We start from the raw sequence: 15,968 nt of genomic DNA, 5'->3' as shown, positions 1-15,968 counted from the left end.
GTTCTTACCTATCTCCTTTTCGGTATATGGAGTAAACAATTTCTGCACAACTGGTTCTAAATCTTCTCTTGCTGTTTTAGAAGACGTACAAGTCAAATGAACCAAATCTGTTTAAAAAAAAATTTTTTTTGAGTTCCTGCTTATCACAAATTTCACTGTGTACGCATATTCAAGGCACTAAGATGGTGCCATGGGGAATAGAGCCAAGCACGTCATGGGTCCTGCCTTTAAGAAATTTATAATCTAGTGGTGGGGGACATGTAAAAACCATAACAATATGCCATGTGTGTTAAAAAAATAGTGAAAATATGTTAACTAATAACCAAGAGGGAGCACACTAAGACTCAAGACTAAGTACCAGGCGATGGTTATGTAAAACCAGCAAGGTAAAAAAGCTTAGGAAACCATTTATTCATAGAAAGAGCTTAAGCTATCCTTATAACATTCCCAACGAAGGTGGATAAAGGATTGCTAAGCAAAATATTGTATAAAAAAGACTAAAAGTGGACTATATTTTTACCTAGAGAACACACAATATTCTTCAGACAGACAAACCCATTTATACAAGCTTTACTGTTAAGTTAAAAAAAATCATCTATTAATTATAGGGTTCTCTAAGAAAGTTTTTGGGGAACATTGTTAGCTTAGTTTGAATCATGCATATACTTAAAAGTCCATAATATGGCACAAGTCAAAACTTGTGTAATATTTTCAGGATTTCCAAATCGCTTTGTTTTGCATTTACAGGTTCATGGGGCCCAGACCTCAGAGAATGTTTGGGTTAGAGAATATCATGTACAAAAAAGGTCCTTCACAGAAGTGAAATACTGTAGCCTAAGGCACTTAGAATTCCTAAAGGCCTACATACAAAGGGCAAAGGAAGGACAAAAGATTCTACATACTGAAAGGAAGAACTAAGGGGATCCCTAAATGGGAGTAATTCTTGTGGTTTTGGAGTGTTTAGGGCAGAACAGAATTATGGCAGAAAGAATATATATTAGAGAAAAGTATAAGAACTGAGACATTTCTACTCCTAAAACACCAGTAGAGAAGTACATGCACTTCTTTTCTAGAAGTTTGCTTTAGGCTAGTAGACTTTTTTAAACCCCAGGAACATGGTTCAAAGTTTATCATGGAAGCACAACATCAGAATAGAATTATCTTTATTAAAATTAATTCCACATTCTACTCTAAAATATATTTAAGCATAAAGGGACTCTTAATAACCATGTGAGCTCAAATCAAATTTTGTAGTATTTTTTTCCAGGTGCACCAAAGAAAGTGATATTCTAAGAAAGTTCCTGTCTTATGTATGGCCTAATAAAATATCTACCTTATTTAAGCAATGTTTTTATATGAATATAACAATGATCCCCATTGGTTCTGGGATATTGAAGGATATACAGTATTTCAAAAGGTATAATAACCTTTACAACAAAATTATTCCTAATGAACTTAAAATTTTCAAATGCAATATAACTTTGGTAGGGAGGGAGTTTAAAGCCCCTAGATAAATGCTGAATTAAACAGAGTATATAACTATAAAGGCAGAAATATCTGATGTAACACTTGAGAGAAACTGTCCTGTCTCTCTTATCCTACAGTCTCACAAAATACCAACGTTCATGTCAAAGTTCTCAATTTTCCAGTTCTTTCCTACTCAATTAACGTACACTAGGGGGAAAAGCAGATGAACATGAATATAAATAAAACAGCACATTTTGAAAAATATCTTAATGGTAAACTACTAGTTCTATAAATCAGGATATATAAAAGAAATACACCAGAGTAACTATATCTTTATGTGTCCTAACAGCGTAAGAGAGTTCAGTTCATGGAATGCTAGCAAAAATTTCTAGTAATAAAGTCAGATTATCATCTTGTACTTAATAACTTTTATTACAATTCTTAGAAGGAAAAATTAAAGACATCTATACCTTGACTTCTAATACCTTGATTCTGCTTAGATGCTACTTCATTAATTCATTTACAAATTTAAGGTACGAACAACTATTTTTTCTCCCTGCTTACTACCCGCTTTTCCTGCTATCTATGTCACTTCCTTGTATAGGTTACTCTGAATTTATTGCTTCTTTTCAAATCAGAGATTGATTGTATTATTTTTAAAAAATCAGATTATTTTCAAAATTGGTTTATTAATCTTCATACATCTCATAAGTCTTTAGCAAGGGCAAGTTTTAGAGTCAGTTTTCCTCTTTGTTGAATATAACTTTCACTTTTCAATAGGTGTTTAATAAACATTTGTGCTAAAGACAATTCGCTTCCCTGCCATGAGCAGACGTTAAGTACTCACAGTCTTAGGAAGACATACAGGTGCATACAAATATATGTATGCAAACACATGCATAGCGAAAATTTTACTAGTTACTTATATGAAGTGTGGAAAAATTATCTGACTGACCAGGGTAGAAAAAAAATTATCTGAATGACCAGGAAAGCATAAGTGGATGATCCTCAAATTACTTAAATCTGCCTGAGAAATGCTCACAGACGCTTTAAGATATATCTTTAAAATTCTCAAAAGAATTTAAAAGATTATCTAGAATTTACTGTATGGTAAACTTGCATGTGTCAGACACTACCCTAAGCATGTCAGAAGTATTACTTCATTTTACCTGTGCAACAGCCAACTATTATCTTCATTTTATAGGTGAGAAAACAGAGGAACAGTGGAGTTAAGCAGATTTCCCAAAGTTATGCAATTACTAAAAGGAAGAGGTGGGGCTCAGAGCTGGAATTCAAGCCCATGTGGTCTGCCTCTAGAGTGCCTGCTCTTTAGTCACTGAACAATGTTGTGTAACTGTAATAATCTCCTGTAGAAGGTGCAGCTAGTCACTTAAGGCAGAAACATCCAAACTGGGAGGTGTATAAAGATACAAGAGGACTTTCCACAAGGTAAATAATTCTAAGGGAGTCACTGTCCAGATGCTCAACCTCACCTCCTGCAATTTTATTAAGCAATGCATTTCAAGAAATTTACTTTGTGTTTAATAATCCTTTATCAAAATGGTAATATATTTATGATAGTTTGATTAATGTTGCACAAATATAATTGGATTAATTACTGAATCCAGAAGACACTTTTTTAAGCTTACTGTCTTCAGAAATTAAAAAAAAATCTATTTCCATTTATTATTTGAAGTGGGTGATAGTGGGTATCAAATATCTCTGATACTTAAATTCCATTGAATACATTTAAAGGGGTGATGTTACCATTTTACCATTACATACCAACATTTATAATGTCAGAAACTACACTCTTGGTGATTATTTGAATCTTATGACGAAAAACTGTGTATGTCAAATTATATGTGTTTGAGCGGTACATGAGCAAAAAGGTTTCAATACCTTAAGGTGTTAATGTAATTGCAAAACCATACCTATAGAACACGTTGTCATATTTCTACCAAAATTTAACTCTGTGTAAAATACTCCTTTCTATTCTGTGACCTTAACTCCTCTCCACGAAACTAATTTGCTCAGTAAATGCTAAAAATGACCACAAATTAGATCAGATGGGGCAACTGCTTTCTTAAAAGTATCACATTCATTAGTGCCAAATAACAACTATAACTAAGACTGTGGAAGATGCAATAGAACTGGAAACATTAGCCACTGGCATCATGTGAGATATAACTGACTCAAAAAATGGTTTATAACTTGACTCTACCTTTTATAAAGTATGTTCCTTTTACTTCATTTAGCAACTGCTTAAAGGCTTAATGGGCTAAAAGATGACAAAATGTGCTCTCTATCACAATTCTTCTCTTGGCAATATATTTAGCTTTGTATTGGCGTTAAAGAAACTGCAAAATATCCTATTCAAATTTATAAGCTTTTGCACAGCAAAAGCTGTGCAAAACAAAACGAAAAGACAATCTATGGAATGGGAAAAATATTTGCAAGTGATGTGACCAATAAGGGCTTAATTTCTAAAACATACAAAAAGTTACACAGCCCAATATCAAGAAACAAACAACCCAATCAAAAAATGGACAGACCTATGGGCTTCCCTGGTGGTGCAGTGGTTGAGAATCCGCCTGCTAATTCAGGGGACACGGGTTCATGCCCCGGTCCGGGAAGATCCCACATGCCATGGAGCGGCTGGGCCCATGAGCCATGGCTGCTGAGCCTGTGCATCAGGAGCCTGTGCTCCACAATGGGAGAGGCCACAACAGTGAGAGGCCCGCGTACCACACACACACACACACACACACACACACACACACACACACACACACAAAGGCAGACCTAAATAGACATTTCTCCAAAGAAGACATATATATGGCCAAAAGGCACATGAAAAAATGCATAACCTCATTAATTATTAGAGAAATGTGGGAGCACCTCAACATATAAGCCAAATGCTAACAGCCATAAAAGGGAAAATCGACAGTAACACAATAATAGTGGGGGGACTTTAACAACCCACTTACACCAATGGACAGATCATCCAGACAGAATATCAATAAGGAAACATAGGCCTTAAATGGTACATTAGACCAGATGGATTTAGTTGATATTTATAGAGCATTCCATCTGAAAGCAGCAGAATACACTTTTTTCTCAAGTGCACATGGAAAAGTCTCCAGGAAGATCACATACTGGGCCACAAATCAAGCCTCAGTAAATTTAAGAAAACTGAAATCATGCCAAGCATCTTTTTTGACCACAACACTATGAGATTAGAAATAAACTACAGGAAAAAAAACTGTAAAAACACAAACACGTGGAGACTAAACAATATATTACTAAACAACCAATGGTTCACTGAATAAATCAAAGAGGAAATAAAAAAATACCTAGAAACAAATGACAACAAAAACATGATGATCCATATTCTATGGGATGCAACAAAAGCAATTCTAAGAGGCCAGTTTACAGCAATATAATCTTACCTCAGGAAACAAGAAAAATCTCAAATAAACACCTAACCTTACACCTTAAGCAACCAGAGAAAGAATAACAAACAAAACCCAAAGTTAGTAGAAGGAAAGCAATCATAAAGATCAGAGCAGAAATAAATGAAATAGAAACAAAGAAAACAACAGAAAAGATCAATGAAACTAAAAGCTGGTTCTCTGAGAAGATAAAATTGATAAACCTTTAGCCTGACTCATCAAAAAAATAAAATAAACAGGAGATGACTCAAATCAATAAGATTAGAAATGAAAAAGAAGTTACAATTGATACTACAGAAATATGAAAGATCATAAGAGACTACCACAAGCAACTATATGCCAATAAAATGGACAACCTAGAAGAAATGGACAAATTCTTAGAATGGTACAATGTTCCAAGACTGAACCAGGAAGAAACAGAAAATATCAACAGACCAATCACAAGAGCTGAATTTAAAAACTTGCAACAAAGTCCAGGACCAGATGGCTTCCCAGGGGAATTCCATCAAACATTTAAAGAAGAGTTAACACCTATTCTTCTCAAACTCTTCCAAAAAACTGCAGAGGAAGGAACACTCTCAAGCTCATTCTATGAGGCCACCATCACCCTGATACCAAAACCAGACAAAGACACCATAAAAAAGGAAAATCACAGGCCAAAATCACTGATGAACATAGATACAAAAATCCTCAACAAAATACTAGCACACAGAATCCAACACCACAATAAAAGGATCATACACCATGATCAAGTGGGGTTTATCCCAGGGATACAAGGCTTCTACAATATATGCAAACCAATCAATGTGATATACCACATTAACAAACTGAAGAATAAAAACCATATGATCATCTCAATAGATGCAGAAAAAACTTTTGACAAAATTCAACACCCATTTATGATAAAAACTCCACAGAAAGTGGGCAAAGAGGGAAATTACCTCAACCTTACAGAGGCCATATATGACGAACCCACAGCTAACATCATACTCAATGGTAAAAAGCTGAAAGCATTTCCTCTAAGATCAGGAACAAGACAAGGATGTCCTCTCTTGCCACTTTTATTCAACATAGTTTAGGAAGTCCTGGCCATGACAATCAGAGAAGAAAAAGAAATAAAAGGAATCCAAATTGCAGATGACATGATCCTATACAGAGAAAATCCTAAAGATGCTACCAGAAAACTCCTAGAGCTCATCAATGAATTTGTTAGAGTTGCAAGATACAGAAATCTCTTGCTATATACTAATAATGAAAGATCAGAAAGAGAGATTAAGGAAACAATCCCATTTACCATCACATCAAAAAGAATAAAATATCTAGGAATAAATCTACCTAAGGAGGCAAAAAACTTGTACTCAGAAACCTATAAGATACTAATGAAAGAAATAAAAGATGACACAAACAGATGGAGAGATATACCATGTTCTTGGACTGGAAGAATCAATACTGTGAAAATGACTACACTACCCAAAGGAATCTACAGATTCGATGCAATCCCTATCAAATTATCAATGGCATTTTTTACAGAACTAGAACAAAAAATTTCAAACTTTGTATGGAAACACAGAAGACCGCAAATAGCCAAAGCAATCTTGAGAATGAAAAATGGAGCTGGAGGAATCAGGCTCCCTGACTTCAGACTACTCTACAAAGCTACAGTAATCAAGACAGTATGGTACTGGCACAAAAACAGAAATATAGGAACAGGATACAACGTCCAGAAATAAATCTATGAACCTGTTTAATTAATCTATGACAAAGGAGGGAAGAATATACAATGGAGAAAAGACAGTCTCTTCAATAAGTGGTGCTGGGTAAACAGGACAGCTACATGTAAAAGAATGAAATTAGAACATTCTCTGACACTATACACAAAAATAAACTCAGTATGGATTAAAGACCTAAATGTAAGGCCGGATACTATAAAATTCAGAGAGGAAAACCTAGGGAGAACACTCTTTGATATAAATTGCAGTAACATCCTTTTGGATCCACCTCTTAGTGTAATGAAAATCAAAACAAAAATAAACAAATGGGACCTAATGAAACTTAAAAGCTTTTGCACAGCAAAGGAAACCATAAACAAAACGAATTGACAACACACAGAATGGGAGAAAATATTTGCAAAGAAAGCAACTAACAAGGGATTAAACTCCAAAATATATAAACAGCTCATGCAGCTCAATAACAAAAACAACAAAAACTGATAAAAAAATGGGTGGAAGATCTAAATAGACATTTCTCCAAAGAAGATGTACAGATGTCTAAGAAGCACATGAAAAGATGCTCAACATCGCTAATTATTAGATAAATGCAAATCAAAACTACAATGAGTTATCACCTCACACTAGTCAGAATGGCCATCATCAAAAAATCTACAAACCATAAATGCTGCAGCAGGTGTGGAGAAAAGGGAACACTTCTACACTGTTGGTGGGAATGTAAATTGGTACAGCCACTATGGAGAACAGTAAGGAGGTTCCTTAAGAAACTAAAAACAGAGCTACCATATGATCCAGCAATCTCACTCCTGGGCATATACCTGAAGAAAACTGTAATTCGAAAGGATACATGCACACCAATGTTCATTGCAGCACTGTTTACAATAGCCAGGTCATGGAAGCAACCTAAATGTCCATCAGCAGAGGAATGGATAAAGAAGATGTGGTATATATATAAAATTGAATATTACTCAGCTATAAAAAAGAGCAAAATAATGCCAGTTTCAACAACATGGACGGACCTAGAGATTGTCATACTGAGTGAAGTCAGACAGAGAAAGATAAATATCATATGGTATCACTTATATGTGGAATCTAAAAAAAATGGTACAAATGAACTTATTTATAGAACTGAAATAGAGTCACAGATATAGAAAACAATCTTATGGTTACTGGGGGGAAAGGGAGGGAGGGATAAACTGGGAAATTGGGATTGACATATACACACTACTATATATAAATAGATAATTAGTAAGGACCTACTGTATAGCACAAGGAACTTTACTCAATACTGTGTAATGGCCTACATGGGAAAAGAATCTAAAAAAAGAGTGGATATACGTATATTTATAACTGACTCACTTTGCTGTACAGGAGAAAGTAACCCAACATTGTAAAACCACTATACTCCAAAAAAAAATTAGAGAAATGGAAATCAAAACTACAATGAGGTATCACCTCGCAACAGTCAGAATGATCATCATCGAAAAGTCTACAAATAATAAATGGTGGAGAGGGTGTGGAGAAAAGGGAACCTTCCTACACTGTTGGGAATATAAATTGGTACAACCACTATGGAGAACAGTATGGAGGCTACTTAAAAAACTAAAAATAGAACTACCATATGATCCAGCAATCCCACTGCTGGGCATATATCTGGAGAAAACTCTAATTTGAAAAGATACATGCACACCAGTGTTCACAGCAGCACTATTTATAATAGCCAAGACATGGAAGCAACCTAATTTTCCATAAACAGATGAATGGATAAAGAAGATGTGGTATACATATACAATGGAATACTACTCAGCCATGAAAAAAAGAATGAGATGCCATTTGCAGCAACATGGATGGACTTGGAGATGATCATACTAAGTGAAGTAAGTCAGAAAGAGAAAGACAAATACCATATGATATCACTTATATGTGGAATCTAAAAAATGACACAAATGAATTTATTTACAAACAGAAACAGACTCACAGACATGGAAAACAAACTAATAGTTACCAAAGGGGAAAGGTGGGGGGAGGGATAAATTAGGAGCTTGGAATCAACAGATAAACACTACTAAATATAAAACAGATTTAAAAGGCCCTACTTTATAGCACAGGGAACTATATTCAATATTTTATAATAACCTATAATGGAAAAAATCTGAGAAATAAGTTATATATATATATGGGTGTATGTATATATATATGTATATACATACACACACATATACATATATATAACTGCATCACTTTGCTGCACACCAGGAACCAACACAACATTGTAAACCAACTATATTTCAATTAAAAAAAAAGAAACTACAAAAGAAGTTTTAATTCATAGACCATAGCATAAGGGTAATAACTGAAAAACTCTGGTGAATGGAGTGCCAGTCACAATCAGCACCACTGAAACAAGAGCATCTGAAAATCAGAAGTCAGACTTCACTCAACACAAACCAGAAATAACACACTTTCAGTTCTCTAAAACTGGGTTTGGGACACCCATTTCTCACATAAATGACTGCCTTCTTACAAGTTGTTTTGAAATACACGGGAAGTTGGATTTCTACTCAGAATTTGCACAACAATAATAATGTACACATTTAAAAGTGACAAAAGTGAGAAGTCTAATGTGCAGTAGCAGGGTGACACAGTAGAGGATGGCTATGCAGGTCTGGTATTACTTTGGTCTTTGTATCAATTTGGCCAAGTCAGTTTATCTCTCTGGCCTCTGTTCTCATGATTAAATGGAAGGAGTGGAATTAGTTCCATCTACAAGACTTCTTCTAGTTCTAGAGTTTTATGAATCTAACTTCATACTCATCAGCCATGATTCTTTCAATGATGACAGATGTTAACCCCCAAACTGATGACATTACAAATGTGAATGTAAAACCTAAATGAATGCTTGCTGAAAAAAATAGGAACTCTATTTCTCAAGCTTCTGAGACTATCACACACAGCAGTCGTACAAGTAAGCAAAATTGTTCCAAATGCATTTAAAGAAACTTTACATATGGGCTAGTCAACAAGTGCATTTTGTTGGGCAACCTAACTAGGACTAAATAATTTATGTACATAGGGATCGATGTGGCTCATAACTTGTCTTTCATATAGGCATAAAGGCCAAATGTCATTTATGTAATATAGTTCAAGTAAGAATATGACTATGTCAGTAAGATAGAAAAGGTCAGAAACACATTTTCTTTATGATACCAAGTGAGGAACTGAGTTTGATGACATATGGCACACAGTTTGGTTTCTGAATCCAACCATGAAAAACTCCAGAGTAACTCCAGAGTCAGTTTGCACTTTCTCAATAGAATTTAATGGAAAAAAACAAAACAAAACAAAAAACAAACCCTTGAATGCCAATTTAAGATCACTAGGAAAAATCAGTTTATTTGCAAGATCAAATCCGTGCTTCATGACAATACTAATAAAAGAGAAAAGAAAAAAAGGCACCTATGATTGTGTTAAATCATCTAAACTCATTTTTATGAAAGGTATATAACATTTTCTTTAAAGAATCATAAAAGCGGAAAAGATTATATAAACCAGTACCTACATAAAATTCTTGATTATCCATTTACATATATACTTATGTATATATATATACATATGTGTATATATTCACGCTATATATTCATAAATATATATTCACGCTATGTATTCATAAATATATAATCATATCACAGATAAATAACATCCTGTAACATCAAATCCCAGAATAAAGCAGCTGTTACTGACGGATCATGTACACAAAAATAGAGATTTCAAGCTGCTTAGAATACGAAAAAGTACTGTAAAAGAGTGAAAGTGAATGTCAAATGGAAAGGCTACAGAGATGATGTTTTACTCATTTACAAATTATTTTAAAAGAAAATAAGTTCCATATTAGATTCATTTAGGATATAAAAAAGGATGAGTTGAAAATAAATATGTAAGGTATGTTTTGAAAGATGCACTATGTCTGTGAAAAATATAACTTGTTCACCTTTGGAAAACATAATAAATAAATTTCAAATATTTAAAACTCTTAAAACTTGAATCAAATTACCTGAAGGGAGGGGAAGTTAAATTGATTTATAGATTAAAAAATGTAACATTACTACTTTAAAAAGATAAAATAACTAGGCTAACCTAGGGTTGCTTAGAAAACCCCTACATTAATGGATAACAATGATTTGCTATCAGTGTATCAAATACACTTAACCAATACTGAACTCTGTTTATATTGCAATTATAGTAAGACCTCATTTATTCAGAAGTATTTCATCCACAATCAAGAACCAGGAAGTGTGCCCCCCCCCCCCCAAAGAAAGGTTTCAGCACCCAAGGTAGATGTTACAATACCCATAGACTAACACAACCACTTTCTCAGGACTTGGTTATGTTAATATTACATCAATTTCAACAAGCTTGGCTATCTTGTTCTCTGGCCCTCTGCACATTCCAAGTAGCAAATAAGAGGGAAGAGCAGTGTGTGGAAAGAGCGGCCAGAAAGAACATCCTGACAGTTGCATGAAAACAGCTGTAGGAAGACATATAAAATGTAGATGCAAGAAATGATAAAAGCATGACAGTCTAGGGTCATTTAGCATAGGAACAAATAGACTTAAACACCTCAATAGGCCTCAAGGGCATCGCTGGATTACAATGAAATAATGTTCACAATATCCCTAAATTATAAGAAAAAGGTTAACTATATATAAAATAGGTAACTAGAAAGGACCTACTGTATAGCACAGGGAACTCTACTCAATACTCTGTAATGGCCTATATGGGAACAGAATCTAAAAAAGAATGGATATATGTATATGTATAAGTGATTCACTTTGCTGTGCACCTGAAACTAACACAACATTGTAAATCAACTATACTCCAATAAAAATTAAATTAAAAAAAGTTAGGAACCAGAAAACAAAATAAACAAACAAAAAAAGGTTAAATTATGTTTCATATATTCAGTATACTATGGCAAAGGAAATGTGTGAAACATGCTAGGAAGGTAATTATTAAAAAACTTCAATTCTAATAAATTTCAATCCTGAAAGGATACATTTCAGCTATCTGAAGAATGCATTTGAGGAGACTACAGCACCCTAGGGGGTGCTAATAAAATGATGCATTACTGACCAGTATTTACAAGCTAATTGATATTTCTAACTGGCTCTCAAACTTTTCCTATCTAACCTCAATTCTATTGTAATGAAAATTCATTTAACGAGTCACCTAAAATATTTTCATTTTGAACAAATGGTATTTCCAGTTTCCTTAGAAGGCATCTCTGCCAGGCATTTCTGGTCTGTACGCAGATCAGAAGTCTGCTTTTGGAGCAGGAAATTATTCTGAAATAAATACGGATAATCACTGGATCAGTTCACCAAAACATGTGTCCAAGAGTATTCATCCATGTTTTTGGAACACACCTCTATGGTTCCTACGATCTCTCTAACTCTGGTGATCAATTTTTAAGTAAAAACGAATATGTATTGAGCATTTTTAAGTGCCATACATTGTTCACATGAATTTGATCCTGATAACAATCCTGAGGTATGTACTATCATCATCCCTATTTTATAGATAAGGAAGCTGAGGCACAGAGAGATTAAGTAATTTGCCTAAAGTCAATCCAACTAGTATGTGAAAGAGCTGGGACTTGAGCCCAGACTGTCTCAACTACCATACAATACTGTATCGTTAGAATGCATCTTTCTTGTTAACTGAACTATACACTATCCCTATACTACCTGAAGGTAAACTTCAATTGTACACTTACGGTTTTACAAATTCTAAATCAAGCCAAATATAAACCATGAAAATTTCTTAAATTAAGAAGACTAAAAGGTGAAAGTGAATTTAAGGCATTTTAATGTCTTAAGTACATTCTTGGCCACATACTTAAAGACTATGGTGCAGTGCAGTATTGACATAGCATTGGATGAAGAATTAAAAAGTCTAAAACATGTGATTTGTAAAAAGAAAAATTAAAATTGTTTACAAATTGAAAATATTGAATTATATGTTCTAGCTTATTACACAATGCCTAAAACATTAATATAAGATTGTCGTCAACAAAGACTACAAAATAAATTTTATGTCTGCTTCACTGAATGCAACACAGCAATTTAAAAATATTTAATATAAAGTACCAGAGCATTGGTCAACCCTGAATTATACTGTAAAAGGTCACAAATTTCTACCCTGTTCTCAGTGGGAAGAAAGTAAAAGCTGGTGCTGATTCAAGAATGAGCAAGTTTGAGTAGTAGATACTCAACAGAGGTAAAGATAAACTGAGTACCAGAATTAGTCAACAAGTACTTAGTATGTGCTCAGAAAGAATAACATAAAACCTTCATTAACTAAGAGCAGAGTACCTGTGACAAACTTAAATTCCCTTGTTTTCTCATATTTATTGAAGTGGAGAAAAATACCTTTGAAATCAATAACATCATTAAAAGGAAAATAAATCATTAGATATAGATTGCTGTGGCTAATGAAGAATGGACTATACTAGAGTTAGGCTTCAATAAAACCCAGTATTTAAAGTAAAAAAAAAAAAGACTTAAGGACCACTGTATAGCACAGGGAGCTATATTCAATATCTTGTAATAACCTATAATAGAAAAGAATCTGAAAAATAATATATATATATATAACTGAATCACTTTGCTGAACATCTGAAACACTGTAAATCAACTATACTTCAATTAAAAAAGAAAAATTTTTACTAAACAATTCCTATTTTTTGTCTAGAAGGCATAATTTTGTCATGCCTTACAAACAAGCTAATTTGCTCATGAATAATTATCTTTAAAATGCATTTCACTGTTAAACAAATGAACTATAAATCACCAAACTTCACATCATTTACTTTCTATACATTTCATTTTATTAACTTTGAGGAATGAATTCAAGTCACAAAGCCTCAATGGTATACATTTTGATTATGTTTGATTTACTCAGGTACAACTGCATTAGTTACAGTGGTTGCCAACACTTATCTTCAAGTGAATCTTCCAAGAGGAAGAACGATGAGTTTAGATTATGATTTCAACATTACCTCAATTTTTAGAACAAGTGAAGGCTTTTGGTTCCACTCAGCTGGCAATACTGATTATTATGTGCCTATCATTTATAAAATGGGACCAAAGTCTAGATGTATTTGTCTACTTAAGTAACAGTTTTAAGGGAAGATAAGCCACAGTAAAACCCACTTAATGACTAAAAAAATATCAAATTTACACAAATTTAGAATTTATTCTAATACTATAATATTCTGTTTTGATTTCTACAAAATGATGAGCACATGGATGATCATTAACAGCTCAACATCGTAATTAGTATAAATATGAGAAAACCACAACATAGCTAACCTAGATATATAAAAACAAGAACATTCAGACAGAATACTAAAAAGTCTTCTCTCAAGAATCCTAATTGTGATAAATTCTTCTGAAGATACTTTTTTCCCAAGTATGAGTAATGTCAAATTCCATGGTACTCCTCCCTCAAAAGGTGGGTTCTTACACCATAAATATTCAGCACTTTCACTTCTTGGTTCTTGACCTGGGAAATAATGAAAATTTTCTGTGAAGAAACAATTATATAAATTTTAAAAACCTGTTCTATTGGGTTCAGGCTATGCTTTATTCAAAAGGTCCAGAAAAGACAAAACTCTTAAAAGAGATTTAGAAGTAAAAGTAGAGAGAAGAGAATGACTATGTAACAGTGTAAGCTAAGAAATTGGTCTATAACCAGGGAGCTTCAAAAGGAAAATAAAATGAGCTGGGAACAGGTTTGGATACATAAAATAAACACATGGCATAGTCTTTTTTTTTCTTTTTCCTGACTTAAAACAAACAAAATGTCAAGAGAAAAGGAAAGCGTGGTTTAAAGTATTCTGTTATATTATCAGAGTAGTTCTGTTTCAGAAGAGAAACTAATTACCAAGAGCAGAACAACTTGTGACTAGTTGTGACATGAATGACTCAATTAGGGCAGCATCAGAAAATACACTTTTAAAGACTTTAACATCCAAGTTACAAATTACTCCTGAAAGTCTGTGAACAGGCCCAAAACATAAGAAAAGGAGGAGGGAAAACAAGAAGCCAAACTTTAATTAAGTAATAAAAGCGAGTGAATGGTGATGTCAGTTTCTAACTCAGTGTATTTCTTAAATCTCCTTAATATACCATATAAAGTATTAACTCTATTAAAACTATTAACTGGGACTTTTAAAATACATGCATGTTATTATAGGAAGAAAGCATATAAGACTTAAAAATGAACATGAATTTCTTTTTTTCTCTGGAACAAGGCAACCTATAAATAATAAATTCGAACTTATCTCTTTCAGTCAACCTTCCTGGTATAAGCTGCCTTACTATTGAGACTGATAAAGCAAAACCAGTCCATTTGTCTATACTGCTGGCTTTATATTTATAAATTGATTAAGCTATAGCAAAGATCTGTAAGATAATTTAATCACAGAAAAGAGAAGTGAGAAAGTTGGAGACAGCTTTAAAAGAAAAATGATCTTAGCTACTTTGCTTAAAATACTGTCACATACATTATTAAAAATGTATACAGGAGAGGTGGCTTTTTGCAAACACATGCAAAATCTGACCATTGAGGGTGTTCGATTTATATGGGATCTTTCTAAATTCTTTAGACTAAATCCCACCCCCAACTTCTAATGAAGAAATCAAGACACAAGAAAATAAGAAATTTGTTCAAGGTTAAATAATTGGAAGTAGTAATTCTGTAGACTCTTGGGCCAATATTCTCTCCACTATACCAGTATGCTCCTAAATTTCCTAAAAAGTCAAGCTGGAAATTGATTCTCACAACATTAGGTACATGAACTAACAAATTATTAAAATAATTTTTCATTTCAATTTCATGACATATTAAGAGAGTGCTTTAAAATCCTTTGTTTTTCATTTGCTAGTGGGTAAAAAATTTTTAAGAAACTTTAGTGTTTTAGCTTTAAAATTAGAAAATGTCATTTTAGAAACAAGACTTTGCAGGTAGTTGTTTTTTTTTTTTTTTACTCAAAAGTACTAAGCTTAATGTACATATTGGGTTGACCAAAAGGTTCATTTGGTTTCTTCCATAAGATGGCTCCAGTAGCACTTAGTTGTCTTTAACTTCATTCAAAACAGTTTTCTTAGATTGTATGTGAGAGCTGTCATATCAGTGTGCATTTACGGAAGACATCAAAATTCGTGAATTTTTGTGTAGCAATTTTAATATTGAACATGGAAGAAAAAAAAGCAATTTTCGGCATATTATGTTTTATTATTTCAAGAAAGGTAAAAAT

The 15,968-nt window shown here is 33.3% G+C and overlaps 1 protein-coding gene across 3 annotated transcripts in view; it reads right to left on the bottom strand.

The window, feature by feature from the left end:
• The window catches only part of CHM (CHM Rab escort protein), a 195,980-nt gene that overhangs the window by 16,109 nt on the left and 163,903 nt on the right, over window positions 1-15,968 (bottom strand). For 2 of the 3 annotated variants that reach the window (XM_059051264.2, XM_067023264.1), the window contains one exon: window positions 9-107. In XM_059051264.2, coding sequence (XP_058907247.1) covers window positions 9-107 — 99 coding nt within the window. Of the gene's footprint in view, window positions 1-8; window positions 108-12,498; window positions 14,213-15,968 lie in introns of those variants that run through there. The other variant, XM_067023265.1, reaches the window with a different exon arrangement.

Source organism: Kogia breviceps, chromosome X, assembly GCF_026419965.1.
Source record: "Kogia breviceps isolate mKogBre1 chromosome X, mKogBre1 haplotype 1, whole genome shotgun sequence".
NCBI lineage: Eukaryota > Metazoa > Chordata > Mammalia > Artiodactyla > Physeteridae > Kogia > Kogia breviceps.
Note: the sequence above shows the minus strand (reverse complement) of the source record. Positions and strands in the feature narration are given on the sequence as shown.